This window comes from Ahaetulla prasina, chromosome 2 (genome assembly GCF_028640845.1).
Source record: "Ahaetulla prasina isolate Xishuangbanna chromosome 2, ASM2864084v1, whole genome shotgun sequence".
Lineage (NCBI taxonomy): Eukaryota > Metazoa > Chordata > Lepidosauria > Squamata > Colubridae > Ahaetulla > Ahaetulla prasina.
Genome location: NC_080540.1, coordinates 252,101,784 through 252,129,591, shown reverse-complemented (window position 1 = coordinate 252,129,591; position 27,808 = coordinate 252,101,784). Strand labels below are relative to the sequence as shown.

The 27,808-nt window shown below is 36.2% G+C and overlaps 1 protein-coding gene across 5 annotated transcripts; it reads left to right on the top strand.

Annotated features, from left to right (window-relative positions):
* The first annotated feature begins 4,394 nt into the window (after window positions 1–4,394).
* Window positions 4,395–27,673, top strand: DCP2 (decapping mRNA 2). 5 transcript variants are annotated; one of them, XM_058166085.1, is made up of 11 exons: window positions 4,395–4,530; window positions 7,270–7,421; window positions 11,165–11,292; window positions 11,569–11,667; window positions 13,315–13,467; window positions 16,028–16,140; window positions 16,271–16,381; window positions 18,470–18,584; window positions 19,074–19,190; window positions 20,620–20,668; window positions 21,565–27,673. In XM_058166085.1, exons 1-11 carry the CDS (start codon window positions 4,478–4,480, stop codon window positions 21,720–21,722), a joined length of 1,248 nt encoding a protein of 415 aa, XP_058022068.1. In that variant the 5' UTR covers window positions 4,395–4,477; the 3' UTR covers window positions 21,723–27,673. The 5 variants fall into 5 exon arrangements, with proteins under 5 accessions (XP_058022068.1, XP_058022067.1, XP_058022066.1 ...); XM_058166084.1 differs by having other exon boundaries at window positions 18,452–18,584; window positions 19,074–19,175; XM_058166083.1 differs by having other exon boundaries at window positions 18,452–18,584.
* Window positions 27,674–27,808: the final 135 nt, after the last annotated feature.

The following is a 27,808-nucleotide window of genomic DNA, read 5'->3' as shown; positions in this document are numbered from 1 at the left end:
TCCAACCCATCGTGACCCCATGGATGTTCCTCCAGGCTTTCCGGTCCTCTATCATCCCCCTGAGTCCATTTAATCTCACGTCGACTGCATCAGTGACTCCATCTATGTAATACTGTATTGTAATACTATGTAATACTCCATCTATATAATACTATATTGTAATCAGATAGAAAAAGAAAAACATTATCTAGTGCCACTGTATTATTGTAAAAATTGTAACATCTTTCCCAAAGATATATAGTTTAATATTCTAAAGTTCTAAAAACAGGGATGAATGGTTCAAATACGCATATTAGTATGAGTCACCCAGTAAGTTCAGGGGGGCATATTTTCTAGTAAATGCATCTAGAATTTCAATTTTAGATTGCAAATCTATCTGCACCTATCTTGTTTCCACTGAACATAACGGGACTCAGTGATATATTTACATTTTACATAGTTGTTCTCTGAAAATCCCATATGATTACTCATCTAATTAGTGACATGTGGAACAAGTTTCTTTAGATGGCCAGAATGATATTGTTATAATCTTTTCTTTTATGTACACTGAGAGCATATGCACCAAGACAAATTCCTTGTGTGTCCAATCACACTTGGCCAATAAAAATTATATTCTATTCTATTCAAACTAACCTCTTAAAGTAGCTGAAAGGTAAAAACTCCTTTGTGAAGCTACTTAAAAAGAAGAAAAAAGAAAATCCTGGTACAAGATATATTTTTTTATTTCCTAATGCATATATAGTTTATAAAAAAGAGCCAGGGAAACTATAATACAGTAATTCAGAAGTCTTTCTCTTTTTTGAATGGGCCAGCACCTGGATCAGCTATGCCCATTGGCTAGTTTCAGACGAGAGACACCAAACTAGAAATTAGGCAACCACGTTGTAGACAAGCGTCCAGAAAACTGGATTCAGCAAACACCATTAAGTTAAGCATTGGGTATCTTAATATGAACACAATCACTAAAACGAATAAGTAGGATCACTTTAAGAAAAAAAGGAACAGAGCCGGGACCTCATGAATCCAGCTTTAAATTATAAGCTACAGTATTATATACTGTATATATTATATATACATATATGTATATATATGTATGTATATATTATATACAGTAGGCGTGCATAAGAGCACCAGATGGCGTGCCTACCATCCCTGTCCTAATGTTCCCTTTAATTGTATTCATTTTATGTATTCAATTCATGCTTATACATAAAAGGTAAAGGTTCCCCTCACACATACGTGATAGTCGTTGCCGACTCTAGGGGGCGGTGCTCATCTCCGTTTCAAAGCCGAAGAACCAGCACTGTCCGAAGACGTCTCCGTGGTCATGTGGCCGGCATGACTAGACACCAAAGGCGCACGGAACGCTGTTACCTACCCACCAAAGATGGTCCTTATTTTTTCTACTTGCATTTTCACATGCTTTCGAAACGTGCTAGGTTGGCAGAAGCTGGGACAAGTAACAGGAGCTCACCCCGTTACACAGCAGCACTAGGGATTCGAACCCCTGAGCTGCCGACCTTTCAATCAACAAGATCAACATCCTAGCCCCTAAGCCACCGTGTCCCTTATATATATTATATATATATTTATTATACATACATACATACATATACATATAATCTAATATGTACTTAACAAATAAATAAATAAAATAAATAAAGTATTGGGGAATTAACCAGCTAACTAGGAATCTGTCTGGCTTTGCCGCAGCCTCGGATGCTACCTACGATGCAAACCATTTTATTTTATTTTATTTTATTTATTTATTTGTCAATCATATATAAGATAACAGGTAAAAGTATAAACATAATTTGGATACATAAAAAGAGTAAGTAAAAAGGAATATTAGGCCAGGGACGGTAGGTACGCGGGTGCGCTTATGCATGCCCCTTACAGATCACTTAGGAATGGGGTGAGGTCAACAGTACACAGTTTAAGCTTAAAGTTTTGGGGGTTTGGGGAAGAAACTACAGAGTCAGGTAGTGCATTCCAGGCATTGACCACTCTGTTGCTGAAGTCGTATTTTCTGCATTCGCAAAGCCGGTGGCCAGACCACAGGGAAGAACTGCGCGGTGAAAAAACTGCAAGAGGTTTTTAATCTGTTAATCTTTTCTTTAAAGACGCGGGATCGCGCCCCAAACATTCCGTCCTCTCTAGAAAAATAATAGATCTCAAAAGAAACCAGCATGGATGCATAAAGAACTATCTGACAAATTGAAAGACAAAAAGGACAAATATAAAAAGTGGAAAGAGGGGCAAATAACTAAGGCAGAATATCAGCAAATAGCCCGAGCCTGTAAAGATGAAGTGAGGAAAGCTAAGGCTCACAATGAACAAAGGCTAGCGACAAAAGTAAAAAATAACAAAAAAAGCTTCTTCCAACATGTTAAAAACAAGAAAAAAGTCAAGGAAACAATTGGCCCATTGCTGGGAGAAAGTGGCAAGAAGATGACAAGCAACAGGGAGAAAGCAGATCTACTTAACTCATATTTTGCATCTGTCTTTACACAAAAGGAAAAAACAATCCAACCTATCAAAAACAGCACTACAAAAAACAGATTAGAAACACAAGTTAAAATAGGGAAGAAAATGGTAAGTGAACACCTGTCTACCCTAGACGAGTTCAAATCACCAGGACCGGATGGATTACACCCCAAGGTTCTGAAGGAACTGGCAGACGTGATCTCAGAACCACTGAACTATATCTTTCAAAGATCCTGGAGCACAGGGGAGCTGCCAGAGGACTGGAAAAGAGCTGATGTAGTTCCCATCTTCAAAAAAGGAAAAAAAACAGACCCAGGAAACTACAGACCTATCAGCCTGACCTCAATACCGGGGAAGATTCTAGAAAGATAATCAAGCAACGAATCACCAAACACCTAGAAGCAAACAAAGTAATAACCAAAAGCCAACATGGATTTGTCAAAAACAGATCATGCCAGACTAATCTTATCGCATTCTTTGACAAAATGACAAAATTAGTAGACCAGAGGAATGCTGTCGATATAATTTACTTGGACTTCAGTAAAGCATTTGATAAAGTAGACCATAACCTACTACTAGATAAAGTAGAAAAATGTGGGTTAGACAGCACCACCACCAGATGGATTCGTAACTGGCTGACCAACTGCACTCAACGTGTAGTCCTCAACGGAACTACATCCACATGGAGGGAAGTATGCAGTGGAGTACCCCAAGGCTCTGTTTTAGGCCCAGTACTCTTCAACATCTTCATCAATGACTTGGACGAGGGGATAGATGGGGAACTCATCAAATTTGCAGATGACACCAAGCTGGCAGGAATAGCCAACACTCCAGAAGATAGGCTCAAGTTACAGAAAGATCTTGACAGACTTGAACATTGGGCGCTATCTAACAAAATGAAATTCAACAGTGAAAAAAGTAAGGTTCTACATTTAGGCAAAAAAAACCCAAAATGCACCGGTACCGTATATGTGGCACCTTGCTCAATAGTAGTAGCTATGAGAGGTATCTTGGAGTCCTAGTGGATAACCATTTAGATATGAGCCAGCAGTGTGCAGCAGCTGCTAAAAAAGCCAACACAGTTCTGGGCTGCATAAACAGAGGGATAGAATCAAGATCACGTGAAGTGTTAGTGCCACTTTATAATGCCTTGGTAAGGCCACACTTGGAATATTGCATCCAGTTTTGGTCTCCACGATGTAAAAAAGATGTTGAGACTCTAGAAAGAGTGCAGAGAAGAGCAACAAAGATGATTAGAGGACTGGAGGCTAGAACATATGAAGAACGGTTGCAGGAACTGGGTATGTCTAGTTTAATAAAAAGAAGTACTAGGCGAGACATGATAGCTGTGTTCCAATTTCTCAGGGGTTGCCACAAAGAAGAGGGAGTCGGGCTGTTCTCCAAAGCACCTGAGGGTAGAACAAGAAGCAATGGGTGGAAACTGATCAAAGAAAGAAGCAACTTAGAACTAAGGAGAAATTTCCTGACAGTTAGAACAATTAAGAAGTGGAACGACTTGCCTGCAGAAATTGTGAATGCTCCAACACTGGAAATTTTTAAGAAAATGTTGGATAACCATCTGACTGAGATGGTGTAGGGTTTCCTGCCTAGGCAGGGGGTTGGACTAGAAGGCCTCCAAGGTCCCTTCCAACTCTGTTGTTATGTTATGTTATGTTATGTTAAGCCGCCTTCCTCACGGCCCCATCGCTTGCGGCCACGGACCGCCTTTCCCTCCTGGATCGCTCGTTAATAGCAGAGAGCTCTTTATCTCGGTTGCGTCACGATGATTGGCTACGATCTCCTCTCGCCCCGCCCCTTCGAACGTCAGCGGATCCGATTGGCTCTCCCGAAAGCCCCCTTTCTTTCCTATGGGATGGAATCGGCGACGTCCCGCCTTCGCTTTTTTCGCCCGGTTTGGTTTTGCCCCCTCCGGCCTGTGTCGTGCGCTCTTCGGGCCTCGTTGCGTCGGGATGAGCTGCGCTCTTTCTCCATGGAGACCAAGCGCCCTGACATTCCCGGCAGCGTCTTGGACGACCTGTGCAGGTAACGCTTCCGCCCAGAAAAAACGGCGGGACTCACTGGCCCCTGCGGTCCTTCTCCTCCTCCTTCCCCCAAAATGCCTGCCGCCCCCTCCTCCTCGGTCCGAGGGACCTCCACAGTTGCCTCGGTTTCGGTTGAAATCATTTTAAATTAAAGTGCTTTGGACGGAGGGGTGTTTTTGTATTGACTCTGTATGCTGTGATGAGATCCATCCATTACGCTGAGCCGTAATTCGTGAATTATTAAACAAACTGCAGTTGGGCTGGATTTCCACACTAAGGTTAAGCGGTAAACCATGGTTTACTTGCAACAATGACTGGGTTCCTGCAACCCGTGAAGCCAGAGATTGTGTGGCTTTGTGCAGTCTGAACCTCCCATAAGATCCACGGATCTGTTCTATAAAATGAGCTTTAAAATGGTCTTTTAATTCCTTCCCCCTTTCAAACATTTTTGCAGTTCCGTTGAGATGTTCAGATTTCCGATCATTTCCAATAATTCTGAAATTGTTAAAAAAAAATGTCAACGCCCCCCCCACATAACTTATTTAAAAAGTTACATTCTTTTAAAAATTGGGACCGTTCTAAACCAGCTTTAATTAAGAAACTGTTCAAAAGCATTAACATTTATTGTGGAAGAAAATCAATAGAGGTGGAGTACCCATTAACCTTATGTATCTTAAATGAAGGATAAAACAATAAAAGGCCTGAGGTTAGATCAGATATTTTGGCTTAATTCTGACTTAACTGATTATAAAAATATTGATTAGATTTAAGTAGCAGCCAGGATAAGTTCGTAGCTCTTTGTAATTATATGAATCCATAGCTTTTAGTTAGTAGTTAGGTTTCTGCATATTCACAGTTATGTATAGTGTGGTGTTGACAGCTACCAGACTTTAGATACTTAAGTTATTTAATTAAACTGAGCCACATTTCAAAAGACTAACTTGCAATAAAACTCAGAGAAAGGGCAAGGAGAATGTTATTCTGTTTTGCTTTAGGTGGGCAGGATGTTTCCTTAAAAGTCAGGGATGGAAAATGTAAAATAACTTTTGACAAAGTTAAACATTATTAAAGAAGTGTGATGAATTGGATTGCAAATTTATTAAAGTTAGTAACACTAGCTGGTAGCCATGATCTTAGAAGAGGAATTGCCTTAAGATAGAGAAAAGTTGAGATGCCTCTTGCGCTGGTCTTACTCGGATACAAGTACATAATCGACAAATAAATTAAGTGTCCATTAAATAATTGCTTGTAAAAATGTAATTATAGAAAAGACGTTTGGTTAATGAAGCTGTAATCGAAAAAGGTGACAGTCTTTAGAACTGTTTCAAGATTTTTAAAAAATGCTGAGAGGTCCTAGTATATTTAATGACATATAAATGGAATACATTATGCCCTCATTTGACATAATTGCTATTAAATGTCTAATTAACTATTGGTTATAATGAAAATGGCTCCTGACTGGTAATAACTAAAACTATTTAGTTTATAGTTTATAAGCAGTATTGTGCAGACTACATATTTCCAAGATTTGATTTGCTAGTAGACCCCTGAATTTTTTCCAGTTGATGAAAAATGCAAAATATTAATTTGATAGTTCTAATAGTTTAACAATTACATTCATATTCATCATTCTGTAGTTACAGTAATAATTTCATAAATATTACACAACATTTTCAGTGTTAAGCTCAAAGATAGCCTGTTGTTACAGTAAGTTATTCAAAATGTTGTTACAACTTATCCTTATAGAAGAGATATATTATTTGTCCTATGGAAAACACTTGTACGAGCCATCCCAATAAGTACGATAGGTGGGGCAAGGCAAAGAAAATTTCTGAAGCAGAATAACTTTAATGTAATTTTTAATTTTTAAAATTAAAATTACATATTAAAATAAAGAGCCAGTGTGGTACAGAAGTTAAGGTGCTGGCCTAGAAACCAGAAGACTGTAAACTCTAGGACTCCCTTAAGCGTGAATGGTGCTTTGAAAGGCCCTGAAAACATGTGTTTGCTAGTGGCCTGGGGACCCAGGGTGATATGGAGTGCAACAACTAACTGGTTTGATTGTTGTTGCCAGGGGTTTATTGGGTTTTTAGTTGATGTTTTATTTTTGTAAGCTACCTGGAGTCACAGCGAATGAGCTAGATGGCCATATAAAATGAATGAATGGATGGAAGAATGGAAGAATGAATGAATGAATGCCAGCTAGGTGACCTTGAACCAGTCATACTCTCTTGGCTCTCAACACATCTCACAGGGTTTTTTGAGGGGACAAATAGAAGGCAGTAGTGTTAGGTATGTTTGCTGATTTGAGTTGACTATAGGTGTGTGGAAGTGGGATGAGGAAATATAATAATAACAGTTTTTATTTTCCTCCTATGTCACACTGAGACCTTGGATTGAAGGATCTCAGAGGGTATACCAAAGAACTGCATGGTTGTGGAGGTGCAGATTGTGCACTGTTGTCCTAAAGAAATTGAATCTTCAGATTTCACTTCTCTTGGTTTTGGTGGTGTATTAATTTTTATACCAAGTTTTGGAATGCCTCACCATAGATCTTACTCTCAGCCATTGCCATTTGTCCAGAATTAGTATAGTCTCCAGATGCCTCAAACTTGTCTGTCCCAGTTTTTAATTTTTTTTGAAGTTTGGACTTGTTTTATAGAAGAATTGAATTTATGTTATATTTTAACCACAGAAATAATATACTTATTTCTTACATTTATTTTTTTACTTTTGACAGTCGATTTATTTTGCACATCCCAAGTGAAGAACGAGACAATGCAATTCGAGTCTGTTTTCAGATTGAGCTTGCCCATTGGTTTTATCTGGATTTCTACATGCAGAACACACCAGGATTACCTCAGTGTGGGATAAGAGATTTTGCTAAAGCTGATATCCTTTCTATGTGATTTTGTTTAACATACAAATGATATTAAAACATACGTAGGAAAAAAGTTGCATTGGAAAATATATGCAAATATATACCCAGAGTAGCTGGGAATCAAGCGTCTTATAAATTTAACAATAATAACAGTAACAACAACAATAATAAATTATACTTGCACCACAGAAATAGAAGCAGAGGATTACATCAATACAAAGAAATGGTCAAGGAAGAAAAACATGCATCGGCTGATTATGTAAAAGGTAGCCAAGAACAAATTAAAAATTGGAACTTAACAACTTAACAATGAAACAAAACATCAAAATAATTTCATAAGAACATGAGCCGAATGCTGGCAAAGTAAAGTATTTACATGACCAGTTTCTACAAAAGATCAAGGGGAAAGTGGATAAAGATAAAAACAGATGTCTTACAAATGGAACATTTAAAAAAGAAACAGAAGGCTTGATTTTTGGCTGCTCAAAAGCAAGCTATTTTAGTTAATGCAATCAAGACCAGAATTGAAAAATCATGAAATGATTCAAAGTGCAGATTGTGCAAAGAAGTAGCTCAGATACTCTGCTTCTGCAGGAAGGTTACACAAACTGACTATAAACAGTGACAACACAATCATCATAATGATTCACTGGAACATCTGTAAAAATTATGTGCCAGTTATGAAAAATTGCTGAAAGTATGTAGTTGAAAAAGTAGTTGAAAATGAGCAGATTAAAATATTGTGGGAATTCCAAATGCAAATAAATTCTTGATAAATATTACACCAGATTTAGCTATAGTTGAAATAAAACTGAATAATTGCTGTGGAAATACCTGGGGATAGTAGTAGAATAGAAGATCACAAAGTATCAAGTTCTGAAAATTGAAGTTGAAAGATTATCCCATAAACTGGCAATAATTGGCACACTGGATGCCATACCAAAAGCCATTGTCTAAGTGGACAACACTTAGAAAATCTGCTATTGACAGATTTTCCATCTGTGAATTACAAAAGGCTATACTGCTTGGATCTGCACGTATATTAGCCTAATACATTAAACATCCTGGGTTCTTGGGAAGAACACTATGAAGGCCAACACCAGCTAAACTCTTAACTGTGATTTCACTTTGTTGTATATATATATACGGTAATAGTAGCAGCAGCTCCCTTCACGTATAGGGCAAGCCGTAAACAAAGTGTGACCTCCAAGCTGAAAGTAATTGCTCACTCCTGCCATAAATTATGGATCAACATTTCAAAAGGCTGAGTTTATATATCAGAATAAACAACCACAGTATATTGAACTCAACTATTGTTAAAGAAGATAGATAGCCTCTCCACTGAACTGAATCTGGAAATTTATTTCGTTGGAGCATCGTGTATGTTGAAGCTCTGGATTAAATGTAACTAATTGTGTTCAAATTCTCTGATATATCGGAATTAGAGAATGCTAATTAGATTAGAAGTTTTTGGCTTTTTTGCATTTTAAAATTGCATAAATCATGTTTCTAACTTATCTGACCACAGGATTGGACTTCGTATTGTTGAAGTTTCAGACAGATTTATTTTTGAAGTTGTATAATAATTTATTTGCAGTAATAATTTGGAAATATAACATAAAATTAAAGGTGTTTGCAGATATGTAACATCTAGATAGTATAAATTGAAACAAGTAAACCAGTTTCAAGACAATCAACACTCCAAAGTCTTGGCATGAAATTTAATGCTTTTGAAAGGAAAGGAGATGAGTATGTGTCCCAAGGCTACTGAAAACCTGTTACCCTGCTAAGTGTTAAATTAATGTTTTATATAGAACAGTGTTATCTTGCTGGAAGAAAGAAAAGAAATTGTTCCTTGAATTCCTTAGAATGAAGTCTTATAACTTGAAAGTTCAGAAACTGCATATTAATTTGGAGTCACGCTAATAGTTAATACGTATGTTTTAGGGGACAGAATACCTCAACCTTTTTAGCTTTGTGGACTAGTGGGGGTGGGGGGAAGAGAAGGGGATGGTTCTGCACATGCGGTGGGCAAGCGCTGCAACTCCATTTGATTCCCCCTCCCCCCTTCGCAGGTCCATAAAACTGCAAAGGTTGGGGAACTTGAATGAGGATGTGCATGCCTGTTTGCCCACCACTTCTGCAGCCCTATTTGAAAAGGCTCAAGGCCTGGTAGTGGGCCATGGGCCAGGAGTTGAGCACCCCTGTTTTAAGATATACAATTCCATCAAACTATTTTATGTGACCTGATCCCTTATGCTGATTTCACCTGATTAATTAACCATGCATTTAGCCACTTGAGAGTCTAGGACAGGGGTACCCAACTCCTGAAATGCAGCCCACTATCAGGCCTTGAGTCTTTTTAAACGGGACTGAAGAAGTGGTGCACGTGCGTGCATGTGTACATCCCCATTCACATGAGCAGTGGGTGAGTGTGCATGCGTGCGCTCCATTTGCTCAAGCGGTACGTGCGTGTGCCTGCTGCTTGTGCAAACAGAGCTGTGTGCATGCGCACGCACTTGCCCACGGTGCATGCAAACCATCCCCTCCTCCTACCGATCCGCAAAATTGCAAAGGTTGGAGAATTCTGGTCTAGGAATTCATTCCAGATTAAAATGCTTAATGTGGGAGTGTTTCATTCAGGAAGGCATTTCCCCAGTTAGGTGGCTGATCGAGTGTTCTGCTTTTGGTTTGAACTTACTGTTTTTCACTTTTATAATTTATTACCTATTTTATACATTTATTCAAATACCCGCTATTAAATATATTTGCATTTATGAAGATAATTGTAGCAGGATATTCTATTTACCCTGGATTTGAAAACCCAGTGTTTTTGTGTAAATATAATAACTAACTAGAAATATATCAAAGAACTATTTCAAGAAGAAGGGCTGTAACCATAGGTTTATTAAGTTCTGCAACGTATTTGTTAAAAAGGAATAGGATTTTTTAAATAGATTACAGTGACCTGCAGTGAGTTACCTGATGACAGAATGGGAATGACATTGAAAGTCTGTTAGAGTCACATGATGGTTCACTTAGTATCCCACTCTAAAATTATTGCCGGCTTTTTCATATTATAAATTTGATCATATTACGTAAGCTGGCTTTTTTTTTACAACTTGGTCTCGGTGGTTTTAAAAATTGCTAAGGAACGTTTTAAGATTTTTAATGTTCTTATAGTTATTTAGAGCAGAGTTTCCCAACATTTTAACTCTTTTGGAATACATTTCAAAATAAGAGAGACTGCAGTTGAAATTATTGTAAAATGGCTGCTATGAGAGAGGCTGTTAAAAAAAATGTGTCCCCACATGGTAGGAGAATCCTGTCATTATGTCCTCTGTTAAAGAAATTTGTTTGTTGAGAACAAATCATGTAGAGTTCTTTTTTTTTTTAAAGAAAAGAAAGAGAACAGAAATTACTTTTGCAGTAAACTAAATAAAAGGGCTGATAAATGCAAGGGGCTTCTGAGGATGCAGCTGGAGGTATTGGGCCATGGGCAATAATAAGGAAATAAGAATTAAAGGAAATTGCAACTTGTACTAGGGCAATTGACTCCACAGTCAGACGGATTTCCCAAATTGTTTTTAGTTATCATAGACATTAAATCCTATCCAGTAAATGACTCGGCAAAATAGCTATTATTATTATTTTTACTAAAGGCAGCGTGCTAACAGGAAGAAAAAAGCAGTAGAAATGTGGTTTGCAGTTTTGAGATGTGTTTTGGTCAATAAATTTCCTTGACTCCCTGTACTTTTCAGCCATTGCCCTTTTTTACTTCCTCAAGGCGAAGATGTGCAGAAGGTTTTAGATGAATGGAAAGAGTACAAAATGGGAGTGCCAACATATGGTGCAATCATTCTTGATGAGACCCTTGAAAATGTAAGGCATTTTCCTTTTAGCTTTGTTGAATAGAATTGACAGCAATTTAAGTGTTAACTCTTAAAGGCAATCTGTAAATGCAGATCTTCCACATTTATTTCCCTACTGTAATAGAAGAAGTGTGTATGTTATTGGTTTTGTTCTGATTTTTTTTACTTTAATTCAGACTTTAATATCTAACTCTTGTGTATTTTAAACTGTGTGTCTATTTGCCATGAGTTAATTTTTTTACCTTTTACAATCTTTTAATTATGATGGAATATTTATGTTTTGCAGGTGCTACTAGTTCAGGGTTATTTAGCAAAATCTGGCTGGGGTTTTCCAAAAGGAAAAGTGAATAAAGAGGAAGCTCCACATGACTGTGCTGCCAGAGAGGTGATTCTGTTTATTACATTGTTTGACATATTCCTGTCAGAGGGTGGGAAAGGGATAAGAACTTTTCCAGACAAATATGCGTTGTTATTCTCCAAATTGAATCTTTATAAATAATAACAGCATATATATGGAGATGTAGACAGTTTGTTAGCTTAACAAACCAGTTTCTTGCAGTTCCTCATCTACTTCACCTCTCTATTCCCTTATTCATATACTTAATAATTCCTTTGTTATGTTGACTCTTTTTGACAGTTCAAACAGTGTTTTTACTTTTACCTCTTAGCCTTTTATACAGCATATAGGAGGTATAAATAGGGAAAAATAACTCTTCAGCTTTTTGGAAAGCGGCACCTTAGTCATCATTATTTGCACTGATTTTTGGCCTGTCCTTTCCAATTCTTCTTCAATCCTTTTTTCCAGCCAATCAATTTTATGGCTGATTCTGCAGGCTTCTGTTGGGCCCTCAATTGTACATTCCCTCTCCCTCCAAGGATCCAACACTGTGCCTTTCCTCCAGCAACTTTGGTTCTTGCTTCTTGATATACACAGTCACACACAACCACACCAACCAATCAACCAACAATCTCCTTTCTTAGCAGTTCTGCCCTTTATAAATCTTCACTGGAAGGCAAGCATATGTGCTTATGCATAATCTTCATTAATCTGAGGATATTTTTGCTGTCTGTGTGGTTTTTGTTACGCAGTTGACCAACTAGCAAAACCTTAGCCTTGGAGCTAAGTTACAACTCAATTTCAGTCTTGGCAATTCATCCTGCTAATATCCAAATATTTTTAATTGAAAAGATTTTTAGAATACATATATAATATTAAATATCAAGTTGATGTTGTCTCCTTAAAGAATAGAATAGAATAGAATAGAATAGAATAGAATAGAATAGAATAGAATAGAATAGAATAGAATAGAATAACAGACTTGGAAGGGACCTTGGAGGTCTTCTAGTTCAACCCCCTGTTTAGGCAGAAAACCCTACACCCCTTCAGGCAACTGGTTATTTAATCTCTTCTTTAAAACTTCCAGTGTTGGAGCATTTACAACATCTGGAAAGCAGCACCTTAGTCTACATAAATAAATTACATAAATACTTTATATTTTCTCCGGAATAGAATATGCATATTGTATATTGCACATGCAGGGTACTTATACACTTTTCTACATTGAATAGATCCGGGTGCCTTTATTTGAGCTGTGATTCATTTATCTGTTTTCCAGGTTTCATTATTGCAAGTGATGACAAAGGGATAAAATAATTTCCAAATTTACCAAGTCTTTTAGAGTATTTGTTTATTACAGTTATCCCCTCCTAGTTGATTAACATTTCCTGAGAGATACTATGTGATTAAGTCCATGTAGAGTTAAGTAATAAGAGGGAGTGAAAATTGGTATCTAATTGGAAGCAGTATGTCCCTTCTCTAGAACATGACAGTTGGACAGTTTGGTAGTTCTGCACATATATTTTTTTGCTTTCTTAAAGCTGTAGTAAAGAGTTACAGTGTTAGTCAGATGACATCATAATCAAGCCAGATTTTTATAGCAAAAGTCTGAATCAGATTTCTTATTTTTTTGATCTATAAAACAGTCAGTTGCTTTATTCCTAAAATGTGTGCATACATCTTATCCTTTTTCAGGTATTTGAAGAAACCGGTTTTGATATAAAAGATTTTATTAATAAAGATGACTATATTGAATTAAGAATCAATGATCAGCTAGCACGATTGTATATCATCCCGAGCATTCCAAAGGACACAAAATTTAATCCTAAAACAAGAAGAGAGATTCGGGTAAATCTACCTTTCAACTATAATTGAATGCTCAGATACTAAGAAATTAATGATATTGTAAGATTATTGAGGAATGTCATGCATTTTGATATAACCATCACAACATTTCCTTTACATTAGGTCTGCCAAAACTAAGCTGTAGAAATCTGGATGACCATTAGATGCCAGCAAAGAGTAGTGGTAGTCAATGTTTTTACAATCCAGGCCTGATAGCTTTTCCTTATGTAAAATGATTCTTTCCTTAGGCAGAGCAATGCAAGGTGAACCGTTTACAGAGCCCTGCTGCCCCCAAGTAACTAGAGCAGGAGATAGGAAAGATTAGCCTTGTTTTTAATCTTTGTTGTTGCTATTTTCTTTTCTTTTTGACCTATAGTTATCTTTGGGAGAGAACTGAAAACTTTAAACTAGAATAATGAAATGTGCTGATTTGGGAGTATGCTAGTACACCAAAGAATCACATCTTTCATCTATTCTTGATACAATTGAACTGCCTCTATCATCAACAAAGGATACTACTACCGGTATTTTAAATCCATGGAGCTTCCTAAAGTATATTAAGATAGTCCTCAATGAATATGCCGGCAATGATTTCCTCTAATCAAGTGGTACTGCCATCTCATCAAGTTCCAAGATTCACTGAACTAAATTTTTAAGTGCTTACTTGGTGCAATATTTATTTATTAAACAAATTTGTATAGCTATCCATCTCACCAAAAGCGATTCAGGGTGGCATACAGCACTTGAGTAAAACAACAGATATTTATTTTTTAACATGGAATTTTATATTTTTAAATTATAAAAATGAATATGCAAACTTGGGCAGAGAAAGGATAAGAATGGCCACCTCAATTATGGAGCCATCAAATCGTTTCTCTGGTTCCCTAGGAGCCCCAGGCCTGATAACATTACCAGACCTTGAGGGACTTCCAAAGTGTCAAAATGGATGGAGCTAATCTTAATTTTGAGGGAAAGCGTGTTCCATAAGAGGGGGGCACCAAGGCAGAGAAGGCACTTCTCCTGGAACTCACCCAATGTAAGTCCCTAGCTGATTGCACTTGCAGCATGCCTTCTCTGTCAGATTTAATGAAGTGAGCTGATGTAGCCCCGTCCCATGCATGAAGGACTTTAAAGGTTAAAACCAGCACCTTGAATTGGACCTGGAAGCAAATTGGCAGTCAGTGGTGCTTGTGGAGCCGAAATATAAAATATGCTGTTCTAAGGGGTGCATATGCCCATGCCACTGCATTCTGCACCAGCTGAAGCCTCTGGATATTCTTCTAGGGCAGATCCATGTAGAATGAATTTCAGCAGTCCAGTCTGGAGGTGACTGTTCATTTATGTTCATAAAGCCTTTCCTTATTAGAGATAAAGAAAATTGTTGTAGTGGCACCTATCTACTTTGCAAACAGTAGGTAAGAGAACATCAGGAAGAGATGAGAATGCTTGGATTCTAAATGTTTGTGAAATCATTTTGTAGTAGCCTTTTGTTTACATTACAGGTAGTCCTTGTTCAGTGACCACTCAAAGTTACAATGGTGCTGAACGAGGAGACTTGCAACTAGTCCTGAAAGTTGCAGCTGTCGCAGTGTCCCCATGGTCATGTGATTGCGATTCAGGTGCTTGGCAACTGTTGCACAGTTCTGATGGTCATTGTCCCTTGGGCACATGACTGCCATTTGCAGTTTAACTGTGGCTTCTGATAATAAAAGTCAGTGGGAAAGCTGTCAGGAAGTCACAATTAAAGTCACATTATGTGTTTAACAAACATACATGATTCATTTAATAGCTGCAACTGGAACTGATGAAACTTCCATTGTAAGTTGGTGTGGCCATGTGATTTTTCACTTTATAACCGCATTGCTTAGTAATGGAGTTGTCAGTTCCAATTACCAGTTGTTAACTGAGGACTACCTGCCTTCCATTGAGGACCTGTATACTGCACGAATCAAGAAGAGGGCCGTGAAAATATTTACAGACCCCTCGCACCCTGGACATAAACTGTTTCAGCTCCTACCCTCAAAACGATGCTATAGAGCACTGCACACCAGAACAACTAGACACAAGAACAGTTTTTTCCCGAAGGCCATCACTCTGCTAAACAAATAATTCCCTCAACACTGTCAGACTATTTACTGAATCTGCACTACTATTAATCGTTTCATAGTTCCCATCACCAATCTCTTTCCACTTATGACTGTATGACTATAACTTGTTGCTGGCAATCCTTATGATTTATATTAATATATTGACCATCAATTGTGTTGTAAATGTTGTTTACATTGATGAACGTATCTTTTCTTTTATGTACACTGAGAGCATATGCACCAAGACAAATTCCTTGTGTGTCCAATCACACTTGGCCAATAAAAATTCTATTCTATTCTATTCTATTCTATTTACAATACTTGCACTTTTCAGTATAAAGAATTCAAAATACTTTTTGGTGATAGAAAAGCTTCCTAAAGATATGCTTTATTTCCTGATTAGAAGGTTAATGCGAGTTATTATTTCTATCTATCGTATCTGTAAAATGTCAAATAATCTCTTTTCTCTGTTTCAGAACATTGAATGGTTTTCAATCGATAAATTGCCTTGCCATAGAAATGACATGACACCAAAGTCAAAACTAGGTTTGGCACCTAACAAGTTTTTTATGACCATTCCCTTCATCAGGTTTGTTCAAAATGAGAGAAGAAAATAAATCCGTTATGTTCCATTTCTGTATCGAAGATTTTAAGGGTGTGGTTTTGAAATCCTGCTTCAAAAACCTGAATATTGCTCTTCTAATGTTAACCCTTTACAGACCCTTAAGAGACTGGCTTTCTCGACGGTATGGAGACTCTTCAGATAGTGACAATGGGTTCTCATCCGCTAGTAGCAGTACTCCACCTAAATCCAGTATAGAAAAACAGAGGTAACTGATTGTAAAACTTGCTAATTGCTTTCAAATAGAAAGCAAGTATTTTTTTTTCTGTAAATGAAATGAATAATAATAGTTTAAGACATGATTTACCTGATGTCATTTGTCAGCTTTCCAATCCTGATGCCTTTTGGATACATTGCATTTTCAGTTTGCTATAATTAATTATGCTTACCAAATACTGATAATAATAATCATCAAGATTCCTTCGCCTAGCATAGCTATTTACCATGCTGATGAGAAATTGTGGAGTTTCTCTAAAAACATTAGAAAGTATTATCTTTCCTGTTCCATTCTTAAATGTAGCAATAGAAAAATTGTGATGCAGTTTTTCATTATTAATAAAAAGTTAGCATAGGTGGGAGCAAAGTGTTTTCATTTTTGCATAGCTAGCATGTATGTGCGAGGGGAACCTTTACCTTTACTTTACTTTAGGTGAATGAGAAAGCTCATTTATAGAAGTTGCCGGGAAAAAACTATCCTCCGTTTTTCTGTATCTCTGTATCTCTCTATACCTATCTACCATCTATTATCTTCATTCCAAGCATCAACAGTACATTGTTACTCAGTAAATGCAGCTTTCATTTAGATTCTATAGAAATTTATAAAGAAATACTTGTAGTATGAATATGATGTCCTGTCTTTGGACAAATATGTCTCCGATTTGACCATCTGTGAATTGACTATGTTGTATGTATTATGGAACTATAGGTATACTTATCTGCCTGCTATATGTTAGGTAGAGGTAACTCAGATTTTTGTGGTCTAATAATAACTTTCTCCACATTATTGTGTTCATATTTTGGGATACCATTTACTTGTCTCACGGCAGAATGTAGCTATAGCTAAATGGCCTTCACTGATATACCAGGGGTGTTATTCAGCAGGTTCTGACAGGTTCTGGAGAACCGGTAGTGGAAATTTTGAGCAGTTCGGAGAACCGGCACAGAAATTTTGAGTAGTTCAGAGAACAGCAAATACCACCTTTGGCTAGCCCCAGAGGGGGAGGGAATGGGGATTTTGCAGTATCCTTCCCCTGGAGTCGGGTGGGAATGGAGATTTTGCAGTATTCTTCCCCTGCCGCACCCACCAAGCCCACAGAACTGGTAGTAAAAAAATTTGAATTCCACCACTGTGATATACCATATGGATGGAACTCCACAAATTTATTTAATTGTATTATTTATTGGCATCTTTTAATACTGAAGCCAGGGTCAATGAAAGGTTAACTAAGTATTTATAATGTCAAGATATATTCTTTTAGCTAATGTGCTGAATTTATGGAAGTATGTATGTATTACTATATTACATCATGTAAAATAATAATGACCTTATAGAATAGCTCAAAACGAAACAGCTTTTGGATGACTTCATACTTGACTGATTGACCGTACTTGGAGAATAATAAAAATGATATTCAGTTGGAAAGTACACCATCAAGTAGAATGCCTCAGAACAATGTCTTGGGTCCTTTCTATTCAGCATTGTTCTTAATTACCTGGTTGGAGTCATTGAGGGAAAGATGATCAAACTACAGCTCATACAAAGCTAGGAGCAGCTACTGCTTTAGAAAAGAAAGAGAAGATTCAAAAACACATAATGTGTTGTACAGTGAGCCAAAAAGAACAGTGACATTTAACAAGGGAAAAGGCATCTAGAAAGAAAAATTCAAAGGCATCAGTATAGGCTGGGGGACACTTGACTTGCAGTAGTACACATGAAAAGGATTTGTGTGTTTTGGTAGATTATGAGTTGAGTATGAGCTAGCAATGTGATGTAGCTGCTAAGAAAGCAAATATCAAGAAGCACAGTACAGATTATGGAAAGTAATTTTCCCATTCCTAGTCTATTTTGGTCAGGCCTTACTTGGAATACATATTGTGTCTGGATATTGGCTGTTTTTCAATTTTTCAGTGCCTTATGCACAAAGCAATAATGCCCTAAAAAGAAATTTAACACGCTGTTAAATGACTATGTGATAGGATAGTCTTATTAATGCAGTTTTTTGCATGATTATAATTGTCTTCTGAACTTTTGTAAAAAGATTTTTTTTTTATGAATCAGATCCAAACTCCATTATAGTCAGCAGGTGTTTACAGATACACCCGTGGGAGATCAATCAGCAAGGCAGAGGCAATTACAGCAACAAAAGCCATATAACAATCATTTGGATACGCCTGAAGCTTTAAAACTAAAGGTGAGTTTCTATTAAAATTGTTGTGATTAGGTCAGGTGTGATGAAAATTGAGTTCTATGTTTTAAACCTATTTTTTTTAACTTCTTGAACTTCTCAGATCCTTACGTTTTAAATGGAGCAAGATATTTTTACAATAAACTAAACATATTCATTGGTGAACAACTGAGAACACTTGGGCTAGAGGGGTTGCTGTCCCCTTTATTGGATGTCAGTTTTTGGTGGGATGCTTTGGGGTTTACTGGGTTTGTCATCTTGCTTTTTTGTCTCAGTTTGATTCTGTTCTTTCCCGATGACCGTTACATTGTTTTGATGTGTTGTTAGCTGCTCAGGCTCATTTAGAGTTGGGCAGCATCAAATCAATTAATGAAAGTAAATAAATATACTTTGCTAAATTAGATGTATTTTGTTATAAACATAAATATATTTAAAAACTACATATTGAATGCTATCCTTAGTTCATTTGTTGTTGTTGTTGCATTACTTGCTTAGAATGCACGAGGCAATGGCAAAAAGCAGTATCAAGAAATTCCTAATCAAAAAAAGAGAACAAATGGAGTTCAGAATCAGCCAGCCAAACAGAACCAAACTTTGGTAAGATGCACAAAGGTAAATGCAAATGGGAAAGCACTTTGAATTGGAATTTGGAATAATTTTTGTATTAAGCGCTGTTTGCTGGTGACATTATCTATTGGGTGTCCCAGCAGTGGCTCTGGAAATGTTTTTCAGTGCTTTGATTGCTGAGATGGCTTGTGACATAACATAAACCTGTGTATTCAGCGCTCTCTGTTGGCAAACAAAGCTTTTGCGCTCAAGAGGTAGCTTTTTGGTATTGCTTCTCTTGAGGACTATGCCACCTTTTATCTGGGCTTGATAGGAAAAATGGGGAATGTGCTCTGTTAATATTATCTGAGAATGTTAGATGTGTTGAGAATATCTTGAGAATATTCTGTGATAGTTTTGTTGGAGTCTTCTTGTTAGGTGGCTGCTTAATATACTGGTGTAGGAGCATTGATTAGTAGTGAATAATATATTTTTAGGTTAGCTAGGAAGAATTCTGCAGCATGAAATGTTATTGGTTAATTTTGTTTTTGGGTAATATATTTGGTTAAATGTTCTTGGGTTATGGTATGTCTGCCATAACCTACCTGTCATCTGAAAAAGAACTCCTCCTCCTCCTCCTTCCCTTCAAATAGGAAAAGCTAATGGAAATTGAAAAAGTTCATATTTTGGTTGAGTCAAAGGGAAGATTAAAGAGGAAGTGAAGGGTAAAAAGGAAGGGCTGCTCTCTACAGTAACTACAAGAGAGACAAGTACAGTGCAATTTGTGGGACTTCAAATTAAAGTCTTTAAGGCTATGATTGTGGGAGAAGTAAAAGAGCAGACACTTGACAATGTAATTCAGACTGTACTTTGAAGAATACCTGTTAGAAGCTGTTTTCCAGGCAAGTGAGTAACTCTGATTTTCCATTTCTCTGAATTTTTTGATATATTTATTAGCTCCAAAAATATATAGATCGGCATATGAAAATGCGTTCGCTTGAATTGTGTGTTTAAAATGTACCATTAGAAGGGCAATTTATTTAAAAATAAGTATTCATTTTCTTACAAATAAAAAACACAAATGGAATGATTTAGGAGCTCATAGAAAATTGGCTTAGCAAAAAACAAAACAACCCGCCCCCCATAATTACTAACCGAGAGAGGGACTGACCCAAAGTCACACAGCTGACTTTCATGGCTAAGGTAGGACGTGAACTCACTGTTTTCTGTTTTCTAGCCTGGTGCCTTAACCACTAGACCAAACTGGCTCTGTTTTTTTTCAGTTTTGTTTGCTTAAAAGCAATTCATTAGAAGGTGCATCAGATACAGAATTTGGAGATACAGATAATAAAGTGCATAATCCAGTTAAATTTAAGCAAATGCTTCGTTCTTTTAAATGATCCTCTGTTTATGAATGAAAATGTTTATAGTTTTTGGTTGGGTCACAAATTTCAGTTTTCCAAAATATGTTTAATGTGATTATCTTCTTAACTAGAAATGTGAAAAGAAGTATCCAAAGAAGCTTCAAGATAATTTTGAAACAGGTATGTGTGATTATTTTACTTTAGGCAATACAGAATGTAAAAATAAAAGTATTTAGCATTTATATTTCAGTACATATTAGAGCTCTATAATTTTCAGTGCCCAACCTAGCAAAATCTTTGCTTGAGTTAGAGTTTCCTATTACAACTGAACAGGGAAAACTAAATCCCTGCCTTCATCAACATTATAGTCATATATTAATTTCCTAAAAGAGGATTAAACAACAGTTTAAATAATTTTGTTATGATAGCGCTAAAGCCGAGTACGGAAAGGATGCAAGGGGGCATGGTTTGTTTTTAGAATACATTATAATACCAAACCTAGTTTTATTAGCTGGAAGTGGTTTCTGAATAGAGTACTGTATTTCAGTATTATAGTTTCTTTTAAAAAAGAATTCATAGCTTTTCAAAGTATAAATCCAAAGGAAAGCTGTAAAGTTTAACATTAGTTTAGTGATGCTTGTATTCCTTTATACTGCAAGCTACCGTTTTGAGAAAATGGCTATTGTATCAGTGTACTTTAGATGTTAATGATCAGTCTTACTAAAGATGTTGCAAACCTATAGTGGTGTCACTGCTTATTCTGAAGATTAATAAGTGTTAAAATGGAAGATAGGAATTTAAAGGAGGTACAGGACACAATCTTGGGACAAAGCCCATTGTCATTTAAAACTGCTTTGCCTAAGGTAGCTTTTTCCAATCTGCTGCCACTATTGTATCCAGTTTTATTAGCTTATAAAACCATGTAGCTATAATTGAATTATAGTTCCTATCCTGTCCAATTTTTAAATTAGTGAATGTCTAAGAAATATGTACTGTATATTTCTTAAAGGGTTGTATGAGATTATTTTGATTCTTATTTGTCACTCACTGCTGAATTCTTTATTTTTTAAAAATAGAAACAGCATTTGATTTGTGCTGTCTCAACGAAGACCAGCAACTAGAACGTGGACAATCGGTGTCATGCAATGGTCATTGCAAATTCTCTTTCTCCTCCCGTGCTTTTCTGAGCTTCAAGTTTGACCATGATGCGATCATGAAAAATTTTGATCTCTGAAGCTTGGTTATTTGCACAAGCTGGCTAGAGCCCTGGCACAGAGCAACTGAGGGTTTTTTAAAAATCCAACTTTTACATTTTCTCAGGTTTTAAAGCAATGCAGGGACCTAGTGGTGGACTGGAAGGTTTTGTTCTCATTATAATATGGGAGTAGCACCATATAGTGTTGCACTTTAAATGCAGTCTAGCTTTTACCTGCAAAAATGCTTTCCAGTATATCATTTAGTAGTTCCTAGCTATGCATTAGTGGGCATTTTTAATTCGTTTGTTGTCTGTCTAGATTTTGGAGGAGTATTTTACCCTTGCCCCATGTTAAACTTTTACACATTTAAATTGCTCTGATGTATGATAACGGTTTTATTTGTGATACTTTGTGGTACAGCTGCTGAAAACACATACAGATTTCCTGAAGAGAGCAATATTCTGTGCTGAGCAAGGAGCTAGGTATTTTTTGATTCAGAATGTTGAAAAGCAACCTTTTGTTCTGAGAGAATCGTTCTGCCTGGGATCTTATATCATTCAAATCAATTTATTTTCCACATCTTCATTGTTGCAGTGTATTGGAACTTTTTAAAAATATAAGCATGATTTAAAATTGTATTACTAGTGTGATATTTTATCTTACTTTCTGTTCAGTAGTTCTGTTGTTTCAGCTCCAGTGAGAAGATGGTGGTGATATTGGAATGTGTCTAATATAACTTTTACTATTCCCCATGTGTGAAATGTCTAAACTGTTTCCAACCAGAATTACAGGTATTTTGAAAAATAAAATGTATGTTCAGGGAGATAATTGGAGCAGATAGAATAAATTCGTTTTGGAAGTAGTACAAAGGAAAAAAACATTATATGAAACCACGTAGCTTATAGCTTCTGTGGGATCCAAACTAAGAAAAAAATACTCTAGCCCAGGGATGTCAAAGTCAAGGCTCGGGGCCCAGATGTGGCCCACGGGGTGCTTAGATCTGGCCTGTGGGACCGCCCTGGAAATAGTTTTCGCTGGTAGAGGGTTGCAGGAAGCTGTCACAGCAGAAAACAGCTCGGGAGTCCATTTTTGCTGACAGAGTGAGCCACTACAGGTGGCTACATCAAGCTGGCCACACCCACCCCGGCCCCCCAAGGTCAAACACAACCCTGATGCAGCCCTCAATGAAACTGAGTTTAACACCCCTGTTCTAGCCAATCTCAAAGCCCTATTAGTTATGCTGCCTATGGCAGACGCTTCATGGATGGTCTGAGGAGGCTTTCTAATCTATAGAGTTTAAAATCTCCTCCTAAAAGTAGTATGAGAGGGAATTAACTATACCAGCTTCAGATTGGGAGACCAGACAACCTGAATCAGGAAAAAGGAGCATCATTGAATCTATTTTATCCAAAGCTGGTTCTTTCCCCCCTCAAAACACCATATGGTGAGACTGTGCCCATTTACTGCCTATAGAAACACCACCAGTTGATTTAGAAGGGTTTCCACAGTAATGGAATTGTTGGCAAAAGAGCACCCCCACCCTAGGCTAATCCCTTCCTTCAAAGAACCACAAGGGCTTTTGTTTGTACTGCTCACTATGTTTCTATCATTTTACTTCAGTATTTTGGCCTTATCTTAAACTTAAAATTGAGTTTGATTTCAGAGTAGTACCTCAAAAATGCTTTGTGCTACTTCAGTGAAAACATGGAATGGAATAGCAACAAGCAATAAAGCCTGAACTTGTATCCCTAGCCCAAAATGCACTGACGGAATGTGTGTACATACGGATTGTATAAAAACTGCTACTGAATTTTTTTTCCTCAGTGCTCGAGTCCAGGGGTCTCCAACCTTGGCAACTGGAAGCCTGGCGATTCCGGGAGTTGAAGTCTCCCGGAATTCTGGGAGTTGAAGTCCGCCAGGCTTCAAGTTGCCAAGGTTGGAGACCACTGCTCTAGTCTTACAATGACAGTTTGGATTCAGAGTATTCACTGAGGTTTCTGAAATTTAACTAGAATAGGCTTGAAAGTTAAGCATAGCCTATTTGCTTGCAAAATTCCTGCAATATACAGCTTCCCTTGTTAAAGGATCATACAGTGAAATCGAAATATAGCTATCGTATCGTAAGTCTCTTCTTCATAACGGCAAAATAGGTGCAGATTAATTCCCAAGTAAGTTCAGTTTTCTTTCTTGATCATTTTGCAAATAATTGAATTACAGACTAACCTAGTATGCCTGCTTACTGCATCCAGCCTTTATTTATAACATGAAATTAATTGGATTTGCATATCGGTTAAAAGTAAGATAGTTGAAAAACTGGTGACGAAGATGCCATATTCTTTTGTTCAATCTTCATCTGTGAAAATAATTTTTTTGGTCAGTATTTAATGCAGGTTGACTCTTGTAATAAAAGTGCCTAATTTGCTAACTTCTCAATCACTGAAAATTGGATTTTCAGGCTGCTAGTGCCAATATTCTTCTGATGTGTACCTTGATTTCCAGGAATGTTACTGTTTTATGCTGCTTCCTTTGTGTGGTGCCATTAATAAGGAACTTTGACACAGTTACATGTATTTTGAATATGAGATGCTTAAGTGAAATACTAGCAATGTGAGATTAATTTTCCTAGGAAAAGTAACCTTTTTAGGGCACACATTCTTTCCTTTTGAATATAGAAAATATTTTCTGTTTTACAGATAATAATTTCTTAAGAAAATCCAGTGTCTGACTACTACTTTATTGAGGGCTTCCCAGGGACTCTAAGACTAATTTTTGTTTATTAACTTAGCCTTAATACAGGTGGCAAATTAACATACATGTGCAATAATTATCACTTTTACCAGATATTGTACATGGCTGTATTCCTTAATTTGGCCTTATCATGTCTTAAAGTATGGAAAATAATATTCCTGGGTACCCTGCACTGTGAACGTTTCAGATTGTTTACCTCTTCAGTTAGTAATTATGTTTTCATTTTTTGCAAAGAGCTTAAATATTATACTCACATATTCTAAAATACAGGCATATGGTTTTCTTGGGTTTCTATATATCAGTGAAGAAAAGACAATTCATTGGCTGTAACTGATTCTTGTTTCTCTAATGGGGCATTTTAAAGAATGAAAAATAAATGATCTGTGAATGAATCTGCTCATCTCCATTAAAAAAAAATACTGTTTGACTGTTGGATTTTGCACTGCTGTTTAGCAGAGGGCATGGCAATTTGCCTTACTTAATTGAATTATTAAGTATGTCCGCTTGAATCTTTTAAGATCAAGTTCAGTCTGCTATAAAAACATAGACTGTAAAATCATCTTTGGGGAGTGTTTCTATGTGTATTTTTAGTAAAGGTTTTGTTTTGTTCTTAACCTTTGTCTATTCTGTTAGGGATATATTTTGTGTAGCATGAAGTTTCATATCTTTTTTTAGATGCTTTTAAAATGTTCAGAGAAAACAGATTCCAGCTGCAATTGTTCTTCATTTTTTTCCTGGATTTATAAGATAAATTTAAGCAGAATTTACTAGGTTTGTTTTACAATGGTGCATGTTTGTTTCAGTTTAAACTTAGATTCTGTTTCCAAGGCTGTCCAATATATAATGTATGTATCACACAGTCAAGTGATGTATTAATACAACCTTTTACCCAGTTTTTGGTTATTATCACCAAGTAGCAAGTGCCGAATGAGTTAATGAATATGTGCTTAAAGCAGCTTTTGACATTTTTAAGCTAGAGGTGATGGATAGTATAAGTGCCTCTCTTGTTTTTTCATTGCTGCCTGCCTGAAATTGATCAATGACATTCTTTGCTAGCAGTGTTGCCTCAGATGCTATTTTAAATTTCAGATCAAACATTTTGTGAGCTTTTTCTGGTTAGATGTGTAGATTTTGATTTTCCTATGCTAGCTCAAGTGTGTGGAACATGGATATTTTTGTAGCTATTAATCATGGAGATCTCATTTGAGATGTTCTGCTCCTGCTTTCTTATATTTGAATTCTTATACGTACGTTTAATTATGTGCACTGTCAAGGCTTCCTTATAGGAAAGCTGCCAGTTAAAGTTAAAACTGAAATGCACTATTCTTTTTTAAGAAGCAGGAATTTGACTTAAACTGCTACTATATGCTAAAAACACTGATGGATACAAAATGTTCCCAATGCTTATATTCAGTATATATTTCATTAGTTCCTCCAAGTATGTTTATCAGAAATGATGCAAGAAGATCCCATTTTTCATAACTGGTTCTTGAAAAGATCTGTGTTTTTATGAGTTTTGAAGTACACATCCAGCTTTTAGTGTCACCAGAAAATCAGTCTTTTGCTTCAGCGATCAGGATTCATCAATCACTTGTTCCATATATTCAAGGAGATTTTGGACTTTCCTTAAGCAACAGTATCGCATATTAGATGGCAGTGATTTTTTAAAACCAAGGGATGTTTTCCAAAGTAATTTTGTATGTGAAAAAAGTTTCTAATGCAGTTTTGTGTGTGTGTGTGTGTGTGTGGTGGATGAAAATACTGCTGGACACATACAAACTTTTTGGTGTGATAAAAGTAATTATTATTTGATTAAGAAACATCATAAATGAGAGCTAAAATGAACCTGTAATTTTAGAAAAATAAACTGCATTTTGGGGTCCTGTTTTGAAATGAGTTTTTCTGAAGTTGTTTTGTTAATGTAATTTAATGTTGTGTAAAAAATAGCTTTTTGCAACATATTGTAAAATGTTGTAAAATCATTTTTTCTATTGTTAAATCAGTTAAATAGTCCAGTGTCGTAAAATGAATATTCAGTATGCATTGTGGCTTATTTTTAGAAAATGTAAAAAATCTTTCTATATTGGCAGATACATCAGTGGAAATATAAATTTGATGTCCAAATTAGTTTTTTTTTGACCAGAATTAGTTTATTCTTTAAAGATCAACCTTAATTCATGGTAGTGAGTGGTCTCTCGAAACATGCTAAGGTGTTTTTGTTTTTAAATAAAGCAATTGTTAATATTCACTGTTATATAGTATAAAAGAATGACACTGCAATAGTAATAGCTTGTTTTTGATGAGATGGCAATTAAAATTATAACCGAAAATGCGGTAGTAGTGGGTAATAAGAACCCATCTGGGAATGTGGATTATTATTATTTCCCAGTGGTCTAATACATTTGGTTTAAATATCTTTACTGCTTGACAAGACCTATCGAAGATTTGAGGCAATGGACACTGCAGATTTTTGCAATCATTCATTCTTGTTGTTTTACCATTTTTAATAGCAAGAAACTTTGGTCCTGACCAAAGTGAGGAACAATGGGGTTGGTTAGCAAAGTATTTCTTCTATTATATGTTAGAGGCTAGATTTTTCCCCCATTTATATATTTAAAATAAACCAAAATTGTCTTTGAAATATAATCAGATGCCAAGTATCTAATGTGTATGGTTTTGTATGTTCACCAAGATAATTTGTATTTTGAAAAGAAACAACTTACAAGAATGGGACTTGTAACAAATAATTTGAAATACTATGTTTCTGAACTGCAAGACTGTAGTATGTTGCTTGGACTTAATATAACTGACATATTGCATAGAAGCTGCAACTAACATTTACATATATTAACATATATTAAATGACAGCAGTATTTAAATTGTAAACCATCCTTCTCAAGCATCTTGCCTTAAACAGGGAGTTTCAATGAATTTAGGTTGCATTACCATCAGGGTCTTTATTACTTCCTGGATCTTCTTATATGTTTTCCATTTATATTTTTTAAATAAATCAAAATTGTGTTTAAAATATAATCAGATGCCAAGTATCTAATGTATATGGTTTTGTGTGTTCACCAAGATGTATTTTGAAAAGAAACAACTATAATACTGCTACATTTAGCTGAACTTGCTCAGAAATTTCCTGGATTATTTTTTGGATAACTAACTTATTCTTGATTGCAGGATGCCTTCCTGCTCAACAGGAAGATAGCATATTTTGCAATAAAGATATACAATAGAAGCTATTTTTTCAAGCATTTTATCCGGTATTGGTTTTAAAAAGTGCCATATTCTATATTTAGTGGCTAAATACATTTCTAAAGTGATGAGTGTTGTTATATAAGAAATACATTGATTATGCACGATTCTTGTATGA